General features: G+C 35.3%; 1 protein-coding gene across 2 annotated transcripts in view; it reads right to left on the bottom strand.

Moving 5' to 3' along the window:
- MAN1A2 (mannosidase alpha class 1A member 2) overlaps positions 1 to 22,593 on the bottom strand; it is a 131,573-nt gene that overhangs the window by 59,084 nt on the left and 49,896 nt on the right. For both annotated transcript variants that reach the window (XM_054564910.1, XM_054564911.1), the window contains exons 5-6: positions 21,583 to 21,663; positions 3,635 to 3,729 (exon numbers count right to left, since the gene is read on the bottom strand). In XM_054564910.1, the coding sequence (XP_054420885.1) occupies positions 3,635 to 3,729; positions 21,583 to 21,663 (176 nt within the window). The remainder of the gene's footprint in view (positions 1 to 3,634; positions 3,730 to 21,582; positions 21,664 to 22,593) is intronic.

Here is a 22,593-nt window from a genome sequence, read left to right on the forward strand (position 1 = left end):
CTGAATCTAGTGAAGGGGTTAAACATCATTGCTGAATGTTGTTGTCTTCAGGGGGGCAAAGGACTTCAAGAAAAGTGTTCCCAGTTTGTTCCATGAATTAACTCGCCAAATTAGGGGGTATCAATGGTGATCAGGACCTTCTTTATTTATGCCCTATATATGCTTTGTTACTTTTTCAGAGAAAAAAAATTCAAATACTCTTCAGATCTTTTTTTAATCTCCTGATACTAAAATTTATCTCAGTAACTCCAAGGTGAGCATAAAGGGTAAGGCTCTTCACAAAAATGGCACTTTTGCCCTTTCACAAATCTCCTTATCTAAAGGATTGGCTGAGGCATTTGGAGGTTCAAATATACTGGTCCCCCATATTTCACCACCATCCATTTCTCTAAAAACCTGTTTCTCCCCAATACCTTCTCATTTCCACATCTCTTTTCGGTTGAATTATTTCTTCCACTCAAGATGCCCTATACCATCTATCACCTATTAATATCTTACTCCTTTACAAAAGCAAGTTAAAATGCTCCATGAAAACTCCCTAATCTTCTTAAATAAAAGGTAACTTCCTTCTCTCTGATGATCTCATATTATGCTGATTGCAAACTGATGCCCTCTACAACATATTAGTTTGGTACCTGCCATGTGTCACTCCACTGAGTATCACATAGTCCTGGTTAGCCCTTTGAAAGTGAGAACTGTGTATTATTCACCCAAAAATATCTACAGTATCTTGCTTAGGAGTGTGCAGAAAAAAATTAAATGCCATTCTTTACCAAGTGTATATTAGGATAAAAATGAAAACATGTAACATACAATACGGACAGTAAACAAATACAAGGACATAATTACTATATTATGCTAGATTACCAAAGTCCTAGAAAAGTATAACTTATTAAAATTTTTTTAAAATAAATAGAATACACTGAGCACTGGCCTGCAAACCAAAGGTTCGCAGTTTCAATTCCCAGTGTAGGGCACATGCCTGGGTTGCACATCAGGTCCCCAGAAGGGGGTGCGCGAAATGCAACCACACACAGATGTTTCTCTCCCTCACTTTCCCTCTCTAAAAATAAATAAATAGAATCTTCAAAATAAAATAAATACAATACAAATTATCTAAGGTATTTAATACCTTATGACAAAAGACATAAAATCAGCAGTATTAAAACTTTCTCAAAATTCCAGACCCAAATGGCTTTACCAGAAGGTTCTATCAAGCATAAGGATAAAAAAATAATTTTTATACAAACTCTTTCAGAGAAGAAAGAACACTACCCAACATGTTTTACAAGAGAAGCACAACTTTGATTTCAAAACTAGGCAAGAATATCAAGAGAAGAAGTACAGAACAATACCACACACACAAAAATGCAAAGATCCTAAACAAAATATTAGTAAAAACCCAGCAATATATAAAAAGAATACTACATCATGATCAAATTGGATTTATTCCTTGAATACAGTTATGGTTTCTCATTGGAAAACAAATCAATGTAAATGACTGCAATAAAAAGACTTAGAAACTACAGAAAAATTGCTTGAAAAAGTTGCAATAATACATAATTTTAAAAACCTTTTATACCAGTAGAATAAATAGAACTGCCTTAAACTAATAACAATTATCTACAGAACAATCTACAGCTAACATCATACTTAATGGTAAAAATCTCACTATCTACTAAGATAACAATGTCTGTGATCGCCATTCCTATTCCATATTGTAGCCAATACAGTAACTGGGAGGGGGGGGATTGGGAGGGGTTCCAGATAAATTATTGATTTTATCAAGAAAATACAAATTCAGCAAGACTGAATTCAAAGTTTACAAAAACTGTATTCTAAGTTCCAGAAGTAGAAAATTAAAAACTTCAAATACCATTTATCAGAGCATTTTTAAAAATCAAGACTCTAAGAAACAAATCTAACAAAACTTCTCTAATTTTTGTTTGCATTATGATGCTCATATCTTCTAGTGACTGAACTATTTCTCCATGGGGAAAAAAACCCCTATAAACTGGACAAAATACAAAATGGCAATGACCTAAGGTCACTGAGGAATGAACAAAAGCAGGCAATCCTGAGAATAATGAGAACTTTGAAAAATAGGCAACCATGGGGTAAGTTTTCCATTTTTTAATAGCTTTTAGCCCAAACACAAAGTCCATACTAGGCAAAAGAGCTAACATCTGATAGAAAGCTTGTAGCCTTTCTGTCTTTAAGAATCGGAAACCAGTGTTCTGTTGAAAAAAGAGAGAGGAGAAATCCTAGGGAGTTTAAAGTTTGAATCCAATTAAATTAAATAACTACTTAATAACACACAGACGATACATATGCATGCACTTACCCCTTAGAAAAATAAAAGAAATTCCAGAGTCTCCACAACAAAACTTTCAGAATGTCTTAGGATATATTCAAAATGTTACCCAGACTCAGTGAAAGATAATCAATTGAAACTAACTCCAAGATGACCTAGACGTTAGGAGGAATGCAAAGATTCTAGATCAGCTATTCTAACTATGCTTGATGAAATACAGGGATATATGTCCATAGTGAAAGGAAATACAGAAAAATTTCAGCAGAGAATCAGAATGAAAGAGCAGCAAATCAAAAATCTAAAAAAAAAAAAAAATTTCACAAGTAGGCTTAAGAGCAGATTACAGCAGCAAAGGAAAGAGTTGATGAACATTACCTATGAAAATCCTTCAATTAATAAACATAGGGAAAAAAGGAAAAAAAAACAAGACCTTCGGGGTCCTGTGGAACAGTAATAAAAAACCTAAAATACGAGGAACTGGAATTTCAAAAAGAAGTAGAAAAAAAGGGGGCAGGCAGAAAAGATATTTGAAGAAATAATAACCAAAATTTTACCGTTTTATTTAGTGAAAGACATATCAGGCTGAACAAGCTCATGAGCAAAGGATAATAAGCAGGATACAGAAAGAATAAAATAGGATAATAATCATTCAAGTTCTAACTTATCAGAAACAATGAAAACCAGGTGAGAAACAACATCTTTATAGTAAGAAAAAAATCCATTAATCAAAAATTTTACACACACTGAAAATATCCTTTAAGAATGAATGCTACAAAGTAAAGACTTTCTCAAACAAACAAACAAAACACCCACAATAGGAATTACCCCTACCGATTAGCATTACAAGAAATGCTAACTGAAATTCTTCAGGCGGAAGGGAAGTAATACCACATTAAAACTCAGATCTTCAAAGAGAAATGAAGAACACTGGATATACTGCCTCATAAACATTAGACTATTATTCAGTACACATGTGGATAAATATTAGACCATTATTCCCCTCAATTCTATAAAATAAATAAGTCTGTTTATTTTAACAGTGTATTCTGAGGTTAATAGTGTATTAGGTGTAATTCACCTGACAACTTAACATTACAATGATGGGAGAGATAGTGTAAATGAACAGGTATGGTTGAAATGTTTCTGTCTGTTACATGAAGTGTTAAAATATTAACTCTGTTAACTGAAAAATTAATTATGTATAGTTTGATTCCTATAGCAACCACTAAAAAATAGCTAATGAATAAATTAAATTAAATCCTAATATATATGTTAACATAGAATTCTAAAACAGGAATACCACATAAAAATAGAATTTACCTTTTCAGATTCACCATTGCCCAGGGAATCCCAGTAGGTGTGTTAAAGGCAGGAAGGAGTTTCTCAGCCAATTGGACTGCTTTAATCTTGAATATCTGAGATAAAAATATGAATATTCATAAATTACAGTCATCAATTCATAAATGATAGTCATCACCATTTGCTGGTCTCTCATACAATGCCTACTGCAATGTACAGAATACACAGAAGAAGTAACAGGGTGAAAAGTGGCATCTCTTTGAACCATGTGGCATACAACAAATGGAAAATGTAAATAGGATACTGAGGAAAGCTACTCAATGAGTAATAGGCTGAAATTACAATTAATTGATAATGAAAGACATAGTTTTGGTGCTGAGAGTATCTGTATTTTCAGATGGCAAAGGACTGAAAACAGGTTATGAAATGTTCATCCATGGTATACAAGCTTAGTACAAATATTAAAACAAAAGAGATACAACCCAATTTGGATAAATGCCCTTGAAGTACTATAAGCATGTTTATGCTGCAACATTTTCCATCAAGGTTTATCCAATTTATTAAAGGGAAATAAAACATTTGAGTTCACATTCAAAGTTTAATTTCAGAATTATAAATGTTTCACCCCTTGGTTCCAATTGCTACATTTTTTTTTTGTACCTGAAACAATCAATTACCTAAATATTAGTGTTTCCAAACTTAAAATCATGTACTATTACCAAGATACACATTGTAAAATTTCTAATATTCTTAGCATATCAAAATATATAAATTTGTGTATGCTACTTTGGAGACTACTGACTTACAGGTTCCAAACTGAGATTGGATCTTAATACCTATTAGGAAAAGTGGCACATTTTCCCCTGTGCCTCAAGCCTACCTCCTCTCAAACTGATTTCAAATTGATCGGTTATCTAAGGTTCCCTCTTTTCACTGTTTTTCATAAAATATTATTAGATTATTCAAATAAGGAAGCAGTTGAGGATCTGGACCAGATCAAAGTTCTAAACTAAGATTATATTAAATAAAGCATACCAACATTATTGCAAGTAGAAAACCATGAGAGAAATATGTGCAAGTAGTCAAAGAAATGTTAAGATGTTTTGCAAATCTCCTTAAGTAAGGCAAAACTTATTATCAGAACTTTTAATTAGATAGTCTCCTACATCAACAATTTACCATTTCCTTGAATACCCACTTTAACACAAAAATCCCAATGGAAAACATAACAATTTAAGGTAAAAGTTTTAATAATTTTCTCATATTCATCCCATTAATTCACAAAAGCAAATGTAAATTCAGTTCTCTCTGCATTAACGTTTATATGTTAGTAAAGACATGTTACACTACATTAAAAACAGTACTGCTTTTGTTTACCATGAGGACAAAGGGACTAAGTTTTTATATAAGAACAAATATTAATGTCATGTATCTGTTAATCATACTTTTGTATCACATCTTTTTTTATTTATAAAACTAATGTTCAAAATGGTAAAATGTCTAAAAAACATAAACTCTTTTTAAAATAGAAAGCATTCCCATTTCACTTCTAGAACTAACCAATGACATATTTTCTAATTTCTAACCACCTGTGTCATTAATAATAGTTACAGCACACAGCTCCGCAAAAAAAGCAACATCCTAATATCATTAAGAAAAATGTCCTTATATAGTATGTTTATCTTAATTTATTCATGAATATGACGGAGGATCAAAAAACCCGACAAAATTTATTTACAAAAAATTGTGCATCTATTCTTACATGTTTAAACTTCCGTCAACTTGAAAGTACTCTCCATTGGATGCAATACACCTATCAAGAAGTTTCTTCCACTGCTCAAAACTGTTTTTGAATTGTCTTAAAGGCATTTTGATGCCTTTTAGAGCTTCTGTTTTTTGTTTCAACTCCTCCACATTGGCAAAATGTTTCCCTTTGAGGACTTCTTTTCACCCAGGGAAACAAAAAAGAAAGTTGCCGGGATGGGAAACAAAAAAGAAAGTCACCAGGATGAACAGGAAGGGTGGGGCATGTGGGGCATGTCATATTTTTGTCAAAAACTGCTCAGCACGGTGTGGGCAAGTGCACTAGCTTGTAAATCACCCATCATGAAATGGGCAAACACGATGAAACAGTCTTCAAAAAAATTCACTGAAGCCAAATGCAGCCTCTCACAACAACATCAGCTGGTACACTGACACAAATGGGTTCTTAGAATACTTTCCTAGCAGGGGACTCTGTACTACAAGGGGTCCACTCTCCGGAAGATAATTCTGTTTTTCTGGGGATCCCCCCTTGTATATAAACTCTTGAATGAAAAATACATCCTAGCCTTACATGGCCTATTTTCGAACCATATTTTAGTAGACAACAGGAACAGCTCATTTAAAAGAAATTAGTTTTTAGTATGCAATGCAGGCAAAACATACAAAATCCAAAGAGTATCAATTCTTTTCCAGTCCTGTCCCTCAACTAGTTTCTTCTACAATGCAACTATTAGTTTCCTAAGTATCCAGTAAATATTTTATGCTAAATCGGTTCATGGTATGCACAAGTCCCAGCTGTGTCACATCAAATTCTCATTTTCTAGGTCTCCTAGAAACAAGTTCTCTTACGGTTTACACACACACACACACACACACACACACACACAGACTTTGTGTCTCTCCCTCACACACAGAATATCATACATGTACACTGTATTATGATATTGTTTCTTTCACTTAATGTACCCTGGAGATCTTTCCCAACCAGTCCACAAAGGTGGGCCATCTCTTTCTCTTTAGTGGCTGCAGAACTTCCCCTTTTGTGAATATACTGTAATGTATTTAGTCAGTCCTCTATTAATAGACATTTGTTTCCAAGTTATGTGACTATGTAAGATAAAATCCCAAATTCTTAAATCAATGGGTATACTCATTTGCAGTCTGGATAGTTAATGCCAATTTGGCCTCCACATGTTTAACTAATTTATATTCCTACCAAGATTTGAGTGGTTATTTCCCTGTATTTTTTAACACAAAAGTTACTCAAATGTATATTGCCAATGTAATATGAAAAAGGATATCCCATTGTCATTTTTATTTCATTTCTTTTATTATAAATGTGGTAGGTATTCAACACTCATTCCAATCTTTCAGGCATACCTTCATACAGTGCAGAGGACAGAACACCATACACAACGGTTTCCAGACTCCACTCCAGCTAAGGTCCTAGACAATGGCCCAGTCATTGCAAGCATACATAAGTATGCAACATTTGGAAGGCAGTAGATGATCTGAGGCACTGGTCTTGCAAGCACAGTGGTTAAGGGGCCTGTTTCTTCTGTGGTAGCTCTAATAAAGACATTCTAGTAACTGGTCATTCATAGGTACCTTGTGGGCAACGAAGGCAATGAATGGAGTTGGTGCTTGACCAGCTATGTGGTATGCTTGAGTATTTTTCCTGGCTGCCTGGTTCCAAGCTATGTAACAAAAATATCTAATTCTGTTAGCTATATTCCCAAATATTCTGTTAGCTAGTCATTACCCTTTAATAAGTCACTACATAAAACAGATTCTGTCTCCTGCAACTAGGACACTTGACCAATAAAGTGAAAAAAAAATCAATTATTTGCATGTTTAAGGGCCCCAACAGTATTAAAATGAAGACTTCTAAAACATTTCATTTATTTACAGAACAAAAATTTTTATGTGTTCAATGTCCATTATGTAAAATCTCCCAGCTATTTTTACTAGAACAAATTATAGGTAATGGAACTATGCTAAAACTTGTCCTAGGTTTAGAAAAATTAGGACAGGAAGAATTATTTCTAGATCTGAAAAAACTGGAAGAAATGGGACTAAACAGAAAAGATGTGGCAAGATTACAAAGAGCTTTAAAATATAAGCAATAAAGCAAGAGAGGAGATAACAAGAACCAGAGCACATTCTTGAAAAGGAAAGTAATATTAGAATCCATGTGGGCTCTATTTTCTTTATTGGATTATTTAAATTATTGTACTAAGATAATACTCTTCTGCCTATATTCAACCTAGCAGTCCCTCTTGTCCCCCTCCAGCAACCTACTTCTGCCCCACTAACTAACCAACCTCTTTTGGTGATCTCTGAAAATGCGAGTTATGCTTCTGCTACACTGTCTTTTCATTTGCTGTTTCACTAAATGCTCTTATAGAAAGATATCCACATGGCTCTCTCATGTCCTTTGGGTCTTTACATAAATTTTACTTTTGCATATACTCCTTTGCCCATTATATTTGAAATTTGGAGTATTTAAAATTAAAAGCTGTTTATCCCCTTCCATGCTTTTTTTTTCTCCTTAGCACTTACCATTTTTAGTGTATGTACATGTATGTATAGGTGTGTGTACACTCTCCCCCACCTATCTTGTTTATTGACTGTTACCCCTACAGTAGATGGGCAGAAATTTTTTTATTTTTTTCACTGTTGTATAAATCATCTTCCCTCTCTTCCACACCAACCCCCACCTCCCTGAGATATACGATGTTAATGTACAAAGGTTTTAAGCACTTTTTAAGATATTCTACAAAAATGTTGGGATGACGACTATGACGATAATGTCAAAAAGGTATGTTATCCCATTTAATCCTCATAACAACCCAATGAGATGTATGATTATTAATCCCATTTTACAGAATAGGAAACAGGTATAAAACAGGTAAGTGAACTTACCCAAGGTTATACCACTAGTAAGTGGGAAGCCTAAACCCAGGTAGCTCAGCTCTAGAGTCCTTGTTCCCGCGTGACTATTTCACTATACAAGCTGACCATTGAACAACACTTATATGGTGGGACCACACAGCTGACACCCATGTTGCTCAAGAATCGAGTATATTAAATACAGACATAGACATCTAAATATTAGTATCTAGATATAGGCACAGATTTTGTGCATTCCATGCCTTTGAGTAGGCTCCAACTCCTGACAACCCTGTGAATGGGTGATGTCCACAATGTCCTGTCCTCAGCAGCCCTACTCAGCTCCTGTAGCCACATGCCTATAGCGTCTTTCATGCAGTCCATCCATCTCATACTTGGTCTTCCTTTTTTCCTGCTGCCTTCTATTTTCCCAGCATTACTATCTTTTCCAAAGAACCCTGCCATCTCATGATGTGCCCAAAGTAAGCTTTTGTTTGTCATTTTTACCTCCAGTGATGTTTCAGGCTTGTCCAGAACCTACTTGTTTCTCTTTCAGGAGATCCATGGTATCTGCAGAGCTTTCCTCCAAAACCATATTTCAAATGAAGTAGAACTTCGGCTCTCAAACTTAATTCATTCTGGAAAGCTGTTCGAGAAGCGATTTGCTCGAAAACTAAATCATTTTTTCTGATTAGAAATAATGCATCAGCATGAAAGTGTTGTCGGGTCAAGAACCAAAGTTTTGTTTGACAACCAAGACATTTTTTTCCATGAGCTTGGTTGAGAACTGAATTGTTTGAAATGGGACATGTTCAGGAAACAAGGTCTGACTGTGAATCAATTTGTTCCCTATGAGACTTCCTCACTGTCTAACTTTTCCATCTGTACATAGTAACTGGGAATATGAGGCTGTGGATGATCTTAACCATGGTCTCTAATGACACATCTTAGTTCTTGGTAACCTTTCCTAATTCTTCTACTGCTGCCCTTTTAAGTCTCACCCTACTCTGGATGGACTGACTACAGTATCCATACAAATTGATGACTGAACCAAGGAAAGTCAAACTTTTAACAATTTCAATGTCCTCATTCTCTATGTTAAAATTATGCATTTCTTCTGTAGTCATGACTTTTTGTCTTCTTGTTGTTCAAAAGAAATCCTATTTTGGCACTTCCTTCTCTCACTCAAAGTCACTTGAAATCATTGTTATTTTCTGGCAATAAAATAGTGCCATCTACATATCTTAAGTTACTGATATTTCTTCCACCAATTTTCACTCTCCCTTCCTCTAAGTCTAGCCCAGTTTTTCATGATATGTCCTGCATACAGATTAAACAAATATGAAAATAAAAATGCACTCTTTTCTCACATCTATGCCTTCAGGAAACCGTTCTGTCTTTCCACATTCTGTCCTGACAGTGGCTTCCTGTCTCAGGACAATCAAGTGCTGAGACATGCCAATTCTTTCAGAGCAACCAATCACTTTTCATGATCAACTCAGTCAAAGCCTTTATTGTAGTCTATAAAACACTGACCAAGCTTCTTCTGAAACTCTTTGGGGTACTCCAGTATCCAAAAAATGCGCACAGTTAGATCTCAAATGCTACTTCTTTTTCTGAATCCAGCTTGAACACGCAGTATCTCTTGTTCCCTATAAGGTAGAAGACTATGTTCCACCACCTTGAGCATCTTTACTTGTGTAGGAAACTACAGCAATGGTTGTATAGTTTCTGTACTCCTCAGCATCTCTTTTCTTGAAGACTGGAATGTATGTTGAGCATTTCCAGTGTGTAGGCCATTGTTTTTTCAAAATTGTTGACATATTCTTTTTAGAGTTTTGACAGACTTGGCCTCTGTGGCTTGAAATAATTTACCTCATTTACCCGTGGTGACTTACTTCCTCCCAATACTTTCAGGGCAGCTTTTACTTCGCTCTTCCTCATAGGAATCTTCTTCAAAGGTATCTGTTATTCTTTTGTCTCTTCTACATAGATTTTCACTTTACTATTTCCACCTTCCCTTTATTGTGTCCTGGTCAGATAAGTCCCTAATCTAGTTTTGAATTTCCCTTTTATTTCTTCAATTTTGTGGTAGAGATCTCTTCTTTTCCTCTTTTTGTTTTCTGCCTTCTTACAATGACAATTTGTAATAGTTCTCTTTATCTCTACCTGATATTCATTGAAAAACTGCCTTCAGGATTCTAACCCTGTTTTTGTCACCTTTAGCTTTTGCTTCTTGCCCATCTTTAACAATTTCTAGTGCTTCCTCTGTCATCCGGCATTGTCTTTTCCCATATTTTCCTAATAATATTTCTATTTTAGCCCACAGTTCTTCTTGTTCTCAATCAAGTTTAACAGTGCAAATATATTTTTTATGTGGCCTTTAAATCCAACAGGAATGTTATTTACATTGTATTTTGGCACTATGATTCTTTTAATGATCTTCAGTTTTGCTCCAATGTTTGATGTTAACAGTTCATGGTTAGTACCACAATCTGTTCCTTGTCTTGTTTTGGCAGAGAAAATACAGCTTCTCCATCTCCTGCTTCCAATTACATAGTCTATTTGATTTCTGTATTGGCAACCGAGCGATGACCATGTATACAGTTATATGGTTATTTGAAGCATGTGTTTGTAATAAACAAGTTGTTGGCTTCACAGAACTTCACAAGTCAATCTCCTTCTTCATTTCTGACCCCTAGCCCAAATTTTCCGATGACATTTGACTTTGCTATATTACTTACTTTTGCGTTCCAGGCTCCAAAAATTATTAGCATGTCTTGCTTTGATGTGTAATCAATATTTTCTTGGATACTTGTATAAAAGCTTCTGATTTCCTCTTCTTCAGCCTCTGTAGCTGGAGGATAGACTTGAATGATGGCTCTATAAATATGTTTTCCCACAAGTCTGCCAGACCAGTGCTACATTTTGCCTCAGTATTAAAGCCACCCTATTTCTTCTTCGTGTTTATAATTTCCAGAGTGGAATACTTTGTAGTTGCCTGACTGGAACTGTCCCATTCCAGTCCATTTTAGTTGACTAATACCAAGCACTGCAGTGTTTAGATGTTCCTTTTCTTGCATCACGATTTCCAGTGTACCTTGGTTCATGCTTCCTATGTTCCATGTTCTGACTGTATATGTTGTGCAAGCATCGTACTTTCCTTTTACCTTTGCACACAGCAGCCACTTGACACCCTTCAGCTTTGGCCTAATTGCATCATTAGCAACTAGACTTGTTCTCTGCTCTTTCCCAGTAAAATTGTTTGAGTGCTTTCTGATGTGGGAGTTTCATCTTCTGACATTATCTCATGTGTCATTTTGGACTGTCTCATCACAGGGTTTTCAAGGTAAAACCAAAGATTAAAAAATAAGAGAGAATAAAAGAGGAAAATGCAGCAGTGGTTTATAATTAAAGCGAGCCTATTTAACATTAACTCATCCTTGCAAGCATAACCCTGCTGACCTGAGTAAGGAGCAGTCAAGGCCTTGCATTCCTGTGTGGCTCCAAACTACCTATGCTCAAGCCCATGATACTGCAATCGCCAAATGCCTATGACATGTAAACACCCCTGAGGGCAGATACAGGCACAAACATATTAAGAATAATGCCAGGCATAGGAATACATCTATGTCTATATCTAGATATAAATGTATTCCTATACCTTGCATTATTGAATCTTAATTTTTGTAGTCAATTAAATTCCTCAAAATATTTTACTAATTTATTACATAACTCATTGCCCTGCATTTACATCCTCTCTCTCTTTTTTTAAAAGATTTTATTTATTTTTAGAGAGAGGGAAAATGAGGGGGAGAGGAGAGGGAGAGAAACATCAATGTGAGAGACAAACATCAATGTGAGAGAGAAACATCTATCGGCTGCCTCCCGCACGCCCACAACCAGGGACCTAGCCCACAAACCAGGCACATACCCTGACCAGGAATCAAACCAACAACCTTTTGTTTGGCAGGACGAAGCCCAAGCCGCTGAGCAACATCAGTCAGGGCTTATATCCTCCCTCCTGAATAACAAACAAGGCAGTTATTGTATTTCAGCAGGTTAAAGATACTATTCCAATGTCTTCTAGCATCTGTTGCTACTGAGAACTCTGCTATTAGGCATCATTCTTTTTTAAGTATACAGCCCTTCTACTCTGGCAGCTTTTAATATTCCTTATTTTTGATATCTTGTCACATAGAATTATTCTCTACCTTTCTATCATCTGTTCCATTTAACTCATCTGAGATTCCCACTAAACATCCTTTGAACTTTGAACTCTGTTTTATATCTCTCAATTCTTTTTCTTAATTTCTCTCTTTGACTCTCTATACTGCATTTTGGGTGAATTTTCATTATCACCATGAACAGGAGTATCTTTAAAGGCAGCACAGGTATTCCTTATGCCCAAAGTAAAGATTACCGCAAAGAGGTTAACAGAGGTAGAAACACACTCATGCACACCTCCCTTTCAACATTAGCCTGCAAGCAAAGTTTTAAAACTCAGGATGAAATCTAGAACTTTATCCAACCTGTAAAATAACAAGTTAGTCTGCCACAGTTTCACAAATGTTGGCAGAAGACAGAAGACCACTGGGTCAGAGATTTAAAAAACAAACAAACAAACAAACAAACAACCCTGTAATATTCATAGCAAAGTAGCAGCAGAGTTTCGAGTTCATTTACATTGGTTGCAAATGCCCACCTTCACCCAACCACCTAAATCCCACAGGGATGATCCAAAGGGCCCACTATGGACTCCTGCACACACAGTGGGTTTCAGGAGAACACTAAGCTTGGAGAATCTCCTTCATAACTGAAGCGAGCCTACTTAGCGTTAACTCATCCTTACAGGCATAACCCTGATGACCTGGGTAAGGAGCAGTCAGGGTCTTATATTCTTGTTATTCCCAGCAAAAGTGTGCAAGGACACTCAAGCACTATGGTTCACTGCTCTCCTAACCCTTCACATCAACCACAGCAATGCTGCCTTTCTGTAGCAGCAGCTGAATCCACGTTGCAGTTTTTGCAACATTCGCAGAACCAGCTTCATCATCCTCAACCCTCACTCCAAGGACAGCAGCAGGAACACCAACCTGCTAGCACACTGTCATTACAGGTCTGTTTCAGCCCTTCCTCTTAAAGTTTCTAAGATTCAGTAATGACACCTTTTCTCCACAGTCCCTCAGCTCTGGTTGCTTCCAGTATGAGGCACCTCCATGATACCTTATTCTTTTCTTTCTTTTTCTTTTTTTAATCCTCACCCAAGGACATTTTTACATTGCTTTTAGAGAGGAAGGATGGGAGAGAAACATCGATTGGCTGCCTCCATCCAATACTCCCATATGCAACCTGATCCAGATTCGAACCCTCAACCTTTCAGTTATAGGACGACACGCCAACCAACTGAGCCATACCAGCCAGGGCTATACATTATTCTTTTTTAAAACTAAAATATAATTCACATACAATATTACATTTGTTTCAGGTATACAACACAGTGATTCTACATTTTACAGTGATTCTATATATCTTACGATATAATAACCATGAGCAGGCTAGTTACCATCTGTCACCGTCAAGTTATTACAGTATTATCAACTACACTCCCTGTGGTATATATTTTTCCCATAACTAACTTAGTTTATAACTGGAAGTTTGTGTCTCTTATTCCCTTTTGCCTTGTTCACGCGTCCTTTATCCTCCCTCCCCCTGGCAATCATCAGTTTGTTTTCTATATCTATGAGTCTGTTTCCGATTTGTTTTGTTTGTTTGTTCAGGGTTTAATTCCACATGTAAATGAAATCATATGGTATCTGTCTTTCTCTGACTTATTTCACTTGGCATAATACCCTCTAGGTATTCTTTATAATCTAGCAATGACCAAGTTAATTTTATATCTAGTTAATAATTGTTTTAAATTCTGTTCAAATAACTGGCATGGTTTCTGTCTCCTAACTGGACTCTAATGATACCTAAGTAACCTATATTTTTTGTTATTATCTATTATTAAATATATGATTATTTTTAAAACCAGGAAAATAAAAATTATAAATGGAAAAAATGTTTTAAATCACACAGTTCCTGCATTCTGAATAAAAGACAATGAATATTTTGATGTATTTACATCCTCTTTATTTCTGTACATACATACAATTAAATAGTTGGATTTTTATTCTATCTTTTCCTGCTACTGACATAACACAAGCACCTTTCCAATTTTTACAAAATTGTCTACTTTTCTGTATCCATTTCCTCTCCTCCCACTCACTCCTACACCTATCTCAACATGGCTTCTGCCCCATCATTTCGCTGAAACAGATCTTGCAAAGAATTAGCTGCACATTTGAGCAAAAAGCATTTTCAGACATTAGTGAGCAGTTTCTCCTTAAATCAGTTTCTTCTATTGTGTTCAGTAATCCTACTATCTCCCTGCCTCCTTCACTGATTCATCCTCCTCATATCTGACCTTTAATGTTGTGTTTCTCCTCCTAACCACTATATTGTCTCCATGAGCAATTTCACATGTGCTTGTTTTGAATTATCAGCTACATAGCAACTGACTCCCAAATTTATATCTTGAGTCAAGACTTCTCCAATAAGCACCAGATCTACTGCCTCTGTCTACTATCTGTTTTCACTTAAATATAACAAAATTCCCTACAGCTCAAAATACATAAAACGAACTGATGACCTTCCTCTCCCAATCTAATATTCTTAAGTCGTTCAATATCTAATAAATTTCAGACCATCAGTCTAGTACCAAACATCAAAAATCTGGAGAACCAGTTCCCCCTTCTGCTTCATTTTCCCTCCAAAATATCACCAATCCTTTTTAATGTATCTCTCAAACCCCTTGAAATAATTTCTCTCTCTCATCTCTACAGCCCATCTTACCCCAAGCTGCCATTATGTCTTACCCAAAATACTACATGGCTAACTGGCCAACAGAAAACACACTCACACATACAGAACAAGCCTATTTTTCCTAGCTAAAATACAAGACCTGTTTAGAAGGTATCCAGCCATGTAATACGAAAAATAGAGACATTTATTGAAGAAGATACAAGAAACACTGTACATAAGGCAATGACATCTCAGTGTCCTTCAAAGTAGGCACCTTGGGACCTTACACGGTTCTCCCAATCACCATCAGCTGCCCCATCATATTTTCCCGAATCTCATCGAGGGTCTGAAATCTCTTCCCTTTCTATATGATTTTAGTTTTGGGAAAAGCCAGGAGTCAGAGGGTGTCAATCTGGGCTGTAGAGGGGCTGAGTCATCTGGGTGATTTGATGTTTTGCCAAAAAATTCTGCACAAGACATGATGCATGACCAGGCATGTTGTCATGATGAAACTGCCTATCACCAGCTGCTCACAGCTGCGGCCTTCTGAATCATCCAAATAGTTTCCACAGAGGAATACTCAAGCTTAACGCAAAATCTGATACAGACTTGTTGCTCTACTCACTCATTTTGAATGTTACGGCCACACAGTACATATGCTCACTCAATGGCATCTACAATCCCCACTGACTCGTACAGTGAAGTCATCATTGTTTGCATATGCACATTCCAGTCCAGTCCTTGGATGCTAGGTTACATCAATGTCGTGCAAACCATTCTCATATTAACAATGGCTGGGCTTTTTCTAAACAGACCTTGTCATATGTTAAACTTAACAATAGGCTCATAGCTGTACAGCATTCTATAGTAAGAGATGTATTAATTTAGTCAACTATTCCCCCCTAGATGAATATTCAGGTCTTTTCAAATACTGGCTACTACAAACACTACTGCAATGAAATATCCTTCTAAGTATCCCTTATATACCCACATTGTTACTTTTAGAGAATATATTCCTAAAAGTGGATTATTGGGTCAAAGAGAATTTTAAATTTTAAAAATGTTCTCTTGACACTGCCAAATTATTTTCCAAAAATTCTTATCATTTGTATTCCCTCCAACAGCTTATCATACATTTGTTAAAATTCAACCTACATATTTAATTATATACCATACAAAGTGGGTGAATTTTATTGTATGTACATTAACCTTAACAGAGTTGCTTAAAATAAATAAAGTAATCTGAGCCTTGATTAGGGCCTTGAAGTTCTTTATCAGGCAGAGAGTGGAAGCATGAGAGTTTATTTCAGGCAGAAAATTATGGAATAGCTCTATAAAAATACAGGGAACAATGTGGTCTAAATACATAGTCTCCTGTATGCAGAATTTGGGGCTTCTCCTCTCTGGCTCACTCTTTCCTGATTTCACCCCTAAATTTCTAGCTCCTGTGATAGGTGACACCAAACTCCGCTCCAAACTCTGTCTTCTGATTTGTCAAACCAGTAATCATAAACATAATCATCAACTATGAATTGTTATTAGTACCGTGACTTTAAACATGTGTGAATGCATACAAACATGTAGATGAACTCTCACATTTAAGAAGAAAATGTTGGAGAGTATATCTTAAAATGTTATCTGAGTCAGCAAAGAATAGTGGAATGTTTTGTCCAATTACCACATTTCTGGAGAAAATGAAAATATCAAATTTTCAGTGAAAACAGCAATCTTTGGAGCAAAATCAGGTTTTACAAAAATAGAATTAGTGCAGTAGGACAATAATGATTAATATTTAAACCAGAAAAAAATTAATATTCTACATTCCTTTAACTTCAGAGCTTTTCTTAAAGGACTTTAGGTCAAAAAGGGATATTCTATTATCTTAGAAAGTATCTGTGAACTTATTCAGAAATGATCTTACCCTACAGGTAATACAGTACCATTTGTGTTCTGCTAAAGAAAGATTTTGGTGTTGTTTCTTTAATTTTGTTTTCATTATCTGTGAAATGCATATAAATTCCAAATAACCATTTCTCCACTCTTTTTGACAGATTTCAGGTGAAGTTATCCACATTGTTATTATCTTACTCAGGAAGGGATGCCACTTTGATAACCCTTAAAAAATGAGATGAGATGATCCTGTAAAAGATATGCCATTTTTTAAGGCTAGCAGCAAGTAAACATAATAAATCATCAAGATTTTTAAACTTGTGAATATTTAATATAAATAGCCCTGTTCTAAGAAAATAAAGTGATAAAGTTTCACATTTATGATATTAATAAAGCAACAGAAGAAGAAGGACACTTCGTTAGATGACATATAATGCTCATTTTGTTCCCTCTACCAGAACATAGAATACATGCATAATATTCTATAAAAGAGGCACTTTGCCATGTTATAAATTACAGGTAATTTTCTGGCTTACATGACACATAGGAATTCATTGTCTGTAAGTATTAGAATAATGTCATATTCAATTTATTTTTTTACGTTTTATTTCTTTTTAGCAGGCCTCAGGGACTCATTGTTGGTTTCCTGGAACATATAGATTAGAGCTTTCGATGTAAAATGATCAAAGAGAAAAGTAAAGGTCAGTAATATTCTACTGCATGAGAAAGTCACAAAAGTAAAACATGCTCTCTTTATTTTTGAGTAGACTCTATCCTAAGAAATTAATATATGATACCTATTTTAAATAAATAAAAGGATTCCCCACCCATTAGAAAAAAAGAATAATCACCACATAGGAAAAAGTCAGAGGAGGAAGAAAAGTAAACATCTATTGAGTTGGGTATTATGTTAGGCACTGTCATATAACTTAACCTCCCAACTCTCAAGTGAACTCTCACATTTTCATGGATGAATCAGTTTGTTACAGAAGGTAAATGCCTTACCAAATATCATTATAAAAGGGAGGCACAGTAGGAACTCAAACATTTAACTTCAAGGCATGTATATCAATACTTTCCTCTACCTCAAAACGTTTCTTCTTAAAGTCTGAGACATAAAAATGGCAAAAATAGCAATGCTAGTAACATCACATATTTTTCAGCATTTAGTGTTTTCCTATGACCACAGCAACCAAAATTTCAACATTTTGCTTCAACCTTCAGGTAGGGAGCCTGATATGAAACAGCCAAGGCTGGCACTTCTCTTTCATGAGCTGTTCATAATTAATTTTGAATCATATGCTTTTTAGAAGGAAAATTAATCAAGTATGCCAATTACACACAAAATATTTAGTACTTCTACATAATTAGATAAGCATGAAAGTAAAAAGAAAAATACTCTCCTTTCTCAAGGACATCTGGAAAAATATCTGAAATTGAAGGCATCAAAATAGTTCCATTTTCTTCCTCCCTTCATTGCTTACTATTTCACTCCAGAATCTCCTGAAGTCAAGGGTCTGAGCCCAGAACGTATGACTGGAGTGGGCAGCAGTGTCCTGGAGAGGTGCTGGGATCAATAGGAGGAAAGCAGTCAAGCCCCAGAGGAGTCCATGTGAAGAAGGTGCATTAACAAAGTAGCAGCCTGGCGAGGTCAGGAAAGTGGTTTCATATAGCAAGACTAAGCCAATATATAAATAAATAAGGAATACTAGAAGGCAGGTTTCTTACTAACAGAAAAGAAAAGTGGAAATATGAAAATGCTGAAAGCTAGAATGAACTTTATTGTGTTTGGTGTAAACTCATGGCTAGATAGAGAGATACAGACATGTTGATATTGATACAGATAGATCAAGACAGAAAAAAGAAAGGACATAAAGGATAGGAAGCATGGAGAGACAGCTGGGGGAGAGGTAAGGTATGTATAGAAAGAGACCCTCTGAGGCACAGGCATCGCTGTGGTAGACCAAAAACATTAAGAAAAACTTGTCTGCAAACCAGGCCCACTCTAATTACAAGGTAATGATAGAGGAATTTAAACCTAGTGGTATACTGCAGGGAACCATAACAAGTAAGAAAACCCATACGTGGTTCAATTCCAGACAGCACAGGCATGCCAATCCAGGCATAAATATCATTAACCTCAGTTTTTATTGCCCCATACACAATATCTGGCATTCAATCAAAATCTATGAAGTGCCTAAGAAAGCAAGAAAAAAAATCCACTTTCTATAGATACAGCAAGCAACCTACCAGCAGACTCTGAAGTTGAAACAGTATTTAAAAGGACTATGACTAATATGTTAAAAGAGAGTAGATAAAGTGGAAAACATGCATGAAGACAATGAGAAATTATAATAGAGAAATTGAAACTGTAAAAGTCAAATGAAATACTACAAAATATTTTTTTTTTAAATCAAAGTAACAGAGATGCCACATGCCTTCAACAGGCTCAAAAGTAGATTGAATAGAGCTGAGAATAAAAGTCAGTGAATTTAAAGGCAGGGCTGTAAAAATTACCCAAACTGAAACATGAGGAATAAAAAAGCGGTGGGTAAAATTGAAAAGAACAGCAAATTCAAGAGCTATGAGACAATTTCAAACTGAATAATTATGAGTAAGTGAAATACCAGGAGAGAAAGGAGGCAGAAAAAAATACTTTAAAAGATAATGACTGAGAATTTCCCAAAAAATATCAAACCATACATCTAAGAAGCTCAGAGACCCTTAACCAAAATAAGTAAATCCTACTTGTCCCTCAAAAACCACTCAGGTTCTTCATACGAAACAAAATATGAACAGATAAAGGCAGCCAAAGCCGGAAAGGGGGGGGCCGCGAAGTGGGGAGGACAACACGTTACATACAGAGGAAACAGCTTTCCAAGAAAAGAATTTATATAGACTTTCGGACTAACAGAAACTGAGAGAATACACCACTTAAAGGAAGTACTTTACGGCTTTTGCTTGGCACATCCCAATTGCCAGCATCACTACTCTTGTAATCTGGGACCATTAGTAAGTAAAACAAGGGTTACTTCAACACAAACACTGTGATACCATGATGGTCAAGCTGACAACTGAGACAGCTAAGTGACCAATAGGCAGGCAGTAGGGGGTGGGGTAACTATGAACAGTAAAAGGGAATTTTCTAGGAAGAATTCTCCTGTATCTTGACTGTGCTAGCGGTCATTAGACTGTATTCACTATCAAAACTCATAGAAGTATACACTAAAATGGGTGAATTTTACTCTATGTAATAAGTAATATCTCAATAAATCAGACCTTAAAAATATTATCACTTAATTTACACTGACTTTATTAAAATTAGTTAAGGTCAAAGTTTCCCAAAGTATAGAAGCACCATTTCCAAAGTCACCTTTAACAAGGAGCCTTGGGGAAAAAACATAAATAATGATCTCCACACTGAATGACCTGAATCTCAGCCCTGAGAGCAGGGCTTGGAATCTTCATTTTTAAAAAACACCCTACGTGATTCTGATACACACAAAAGTTTAAAAACATGTTGGCCAGAGTACAACTCACTTTTTAAATTTTATTAAATGCAAACTGAAGTATTCTGGCTATGGAACATAGGTTGCAGGGATAATGAAGTTACATAATGAAGTCTGACAGTAAAATCACAAACTAAATAAACGTTATATATAATATTTATATTAAATACCAGCATCTTCAAACATATTACTTCTAAAAAAATTGTAGTACAGGATTATCTCACTCTTTACACAAGCACACAGCATAGATAAAATATTTAAATATAAGCATATAAAATCATAAAAATCCAGAAGAAAATGGGAATTTTTGTTTTGTAATAATAGACATGGGGAAGACTTGCTAATAAACAAAATCTAGGAGCTATAAACACTTTTAAAAAATCCTAAAAATGATGAGTTATGGTTAACCACAAAAAATAAAAACTGAAGATAACACAGAAATCCATCTTTACACCACATATAACAAAAGATGAATTTTCTTAAATTTACAAAGAGCTCTTACAATTATTTAGACCAACAAACTAATTAAATATATGGGCAAAGTAGTTTCTCAGAAAATGAAATAGAAATGTCTTGTTACACCAAGATGTCCAGAAAGGAGAATTCAGAGTTGTTGTATTTTGTTTTTCAATTTATAGCAAAAAGAACTGTATTCAATTTCCAGACAGTTTTAATAATTAATTTTTGGTCTTAGGAGGATCCATATTCAATCTTCCCCATTCACTCCTTAAATATGGTCCTAATAATTTTCCCTCTTTTGTTCCAACCATGTAATTAATTGCAGCGGCAACATCCTAGAGAAGGATCACTCCTGCAAAGGAGGCCTGGCGTCTATGAAGCTAAGATCTGTGATCAATTTATGTTTTACTGAGATTCTCAAGATGAAAAAATCACCATTCCCAAGGACAGTCCCACCTATAGCATCCAGTTCTTTCAGCAAACCTTAACATTAGCTCAATATTCAATAATTAAGAAAGCGGTATGCTCCTGGGGGAATCTTTCATTTTATTAAATTCCACTCACAACCCCCTCCCCAAAACAAACAATGTACTACTTGATCTTGCTCACCTCCTCTCCTGAAAGGTAATACGCTGCGAGTAGGCCTCCAATAAATCGAATGTTGACTTCAAACACAGACACCTCTGAATTCTGTGAAAACATATTGAAAACATTCACATGTACTTAAAACTTTAGTTTTCAGAAGGTTTTCAATACCGCATATGTTTCCTGCAAAGATCCTGTGGAAAATGTTTTTCCACTTTCTACACCTTCATTTCTCATGCAACTATCTCTAATCTCCCCTCCCGTTTGTTAATGTAATCGCAACTCCTCCATTACTCTATCTACTGCTTCTTAATTGTGAAAAATAATGGGCCATTTTCATGCCCCTTACATTTTATTGTGAAACTCTCAAGATATTTGATACTGTTGACTATTTTCTCTCCAGGAAGTAGGAAGTGTCTACTTCCTGAATTCTAGAATTAGCACTCTCTACTGGTCCTTTCCTTGTTCTAATCACTACAGTATAACATCCATTTTCACTTCTATCTCTCCTCTGAATTGTAAATATTTTTCCTAACATATAGTAATTTAATAAACATTAAAAGAGGCACCAAGAAAATAATGGTAGGATGATGCATCATTCAATTAATAATGTTGGGAAAATAATTCCTAGGTAAGAAATTAATTTGAATAATGACTTCACAAATATACGAAAAAAATCAAAAGGGTAGAAGAAAATGTGACAATATGTAAACTTCCTTGAGAAAGAAGTTACTTTGTAAGCATAAAATCAACAGCATTGATAACAAATGCTGATAAAAAGACTTGAGTTTCCCCAAGATGTAAATTACCTATGAGAAAAAAATTATGAATAAAATTAAAAAGCAAACAACAGAATAAAGTTTGGGATAAACATAGCAGTATTAATAACCTTACTACATAGAGTCCATTTGTATTTAGATGTGAATACAGGCACTGCTGAGAAAAATCCTAATACATAGAATGAAAAGTAGAAGTGGCAAAGAACATGACCAAAGAATTCAGAGAATATACACAATTGACCAATATAAAGATAAT

This window comes from Pteronotus mesoamericanus, unplaced genomic scaffold (genome assembly GCF_021234165.1).
Source record: "Pteronotus mesoamericanus isolate MK-2021 breed Mesoamerican mustached bat unplaced genomic scaffold, CSHL_Meso_final scaffold_99, whole genome shotgun sequence".
Taxonomy (NCBI): Eukaryota; Metazoa; Chordata; class Mammalia; order Chiroptera; family Mormoopidae; genus Pteronotus; species Pteronotus mesoamericanus.